Source organism: Eublepharis macularius, chromosome 3, assembly GCF_028583425.1.
Source record: "Eublepharis macularius isolate TG4126 chromosome 3, MPM_Emac_v1.0, whole genome shotgun sequence".
NCBI lineage: Eukaryota > Metazoa > Chordata > Lepidosauria > Squamata > Eublepharidae > Eublepharis > Eublepharis macularius.
Genome location: NC_072792.1, coordinates 11,649,003 through 11,650,833, shown reverse-complemented (window position 1 = coordinate 11,650,833; position 1,831 = coordinate 11,649,003). Strand labels below are relative to the sequence as shown.

The 1,831-nt window shown below is 49.0% G+C and overlaps 1 protein-coding gene across 1 annotated transcript; it reads left to right on the top strand.

Annotated features, from left to right (window-relative positions):
* The first annotated feature begins 923 nt into the window (after positions 1-923).
* LOC129325682 (60S ribosomal protein L7a-like) lies at positions 924-1,418 on the top strand. The gene has a single exon (XM_054973510.1). It carries the CDS (start codon positions 942-944, stop codon positions 1,416-1,418), a length of 477 nt encoding a protein of 158 aa, XP_054829485.1. The 5' UTR covers positions 924-941.
* Positions 1,419-1,831: the final 413 nt, after the last annotated feature.

Below are 1,831 nucleotides of genomic sequence, written 5' to 3'. Positions count from 1 at the left end.
GGTTTCAGAATTTTTAAAGGGCAAAAGCAACTCAAGACAACAATGGAGAGCAGGAGAATGGGAATGGCTTTCTTCCTTGCATGGTTTTGCTTGTTCAAACAGATTCCCCTCCCGTGCCCTGGATGGGATAGGGTTGCCAACCTCCTGGTGGGAACTGAAGATCTCCTGGAATGTCAACTGATCTCCAGGCAACGGAGATCAGTTGCCCTGGAGAAAATGGTTGTTTTCGAAGATAGAGGGTATGGCATTATACATTGCTGAGGTCCCTCCCCAGCCCAAGCTCCATCCGCTCCAGGCTCCACCCCCAAATCTCCTGGAACTTCCCAACCCAGAGTTGGCAACCTTAAGGGTTACATGGGACAACTTAGAGCAGAACCACAAGTGACAAAAGGCACAGATTGGACACTTGTCTGCTTCCCTCAAGTTTTGATGGGAAATGTAGGCAGCTTGGCGGAATGTTGGACAAGTGACAGTTGAAAAGTCCATTGGACAGCAGTCAGAGGGCCAAGCTGCAAGACCAGGACGCCTACATTTCCCATCAAAACTTGAGGGAAGCAGACAAGTGTCCAATCTGTGCCTTTTGTCACTTGTGGTTCTGCTCTATGATCCAGATTCAAGGGGAGAATTCTTCTAGTGTTGCAGATACACTGTGGTTGTTGAAGCTCTTGTGGTGGTGGAGAGTCCCTTCAAGTTAGAACTGACTGAGGGCGACCCCTGGTGAGGTTTTCATGGCAGGAGATGTACAGAGGTGGTTTGCCATTGCGTGCCTCTAATCTGGAGAACAGGGTTTGATTCCCCACTCCTCTGCTTTAAGCCAGCTGAGTGACCTTGGACTCAGGCACACTCTTCCAGAGCTCTCTCAGCTCCACTCACCTCACAGGGTGATTGTTGTGGGGATAATAACAACACACTCCTCCGCCTTTCCCCTCCCGCGAGACAAGATGCCCAAAGGAAAGAAGGCCAAGGGGAAGAAAGTGGCCCCTGCCCCTGCTGTAGTCAAGAAGCAGGAGGCCAAGAAGGTTGTAAATCCTCTCTTTGAGAAGAAGCCTTTGGCATCGGACAGGCCTAAACGGCACCTGACCCACTTTGTGAAATGGCTCCATTACATCCGACTTCAGTGCCAGAGAGCCATCCTTTACAAATGGCTTAAGGTGCCCCCAGCAGTTAACCAGTTCACGCAGGCACTAGATCGCCAGACAGCTCCACGGCTTCTGAAGTTGACCCACAAGTACAGGCCTGAGACCAAACAAGAGAAGCAGCAGCGGCTGCTACCTCGGGCAGAGCAGAAAGCTGCAGGAAAGGGACATGTTGTTACCAAGAGGCCCCCAGTGCTGAGAGCAGGTGTCAACACAGTCACAACTCTGGTTGTGAAAGCTCAGTTGGTGGGCTACACATCAAAGGATAGTTCAGGGCAGTAAAGGAGTAAACAGTAAGCAGATGCCCTAACCTGTCTATGCTTCTAACTCTGGTTTCTCCCCTTCCAAAGCCTGAGGAAAGGGACAGTGTAAGAAGTGGAGTTTTCTTGTTATTATGTGCCGTCAAGTCGCCTCTGACCTATAGTGACCCTATAAATGAAAGACCTCCAAAATGTCCTATCATTAACAGACTTGCTCAGATCCTGGAAACCAGAGGACGTGGCTTCTTTTATTGAGTCAAGCCATCTCACTTGGGGTCTTCCTCTTTTCCTACTGCCTTCCACTTTCCCTAGCATTATTGACTTTTCCAGAGAATCTTGTCTTCTCATGATGTGACCAAAGTACAATAACCTCAGTTTTGTTATTTTAGCTTCTAGGGAGAATTCAGGCTTGATTTGATCTAGTACCCACTTATT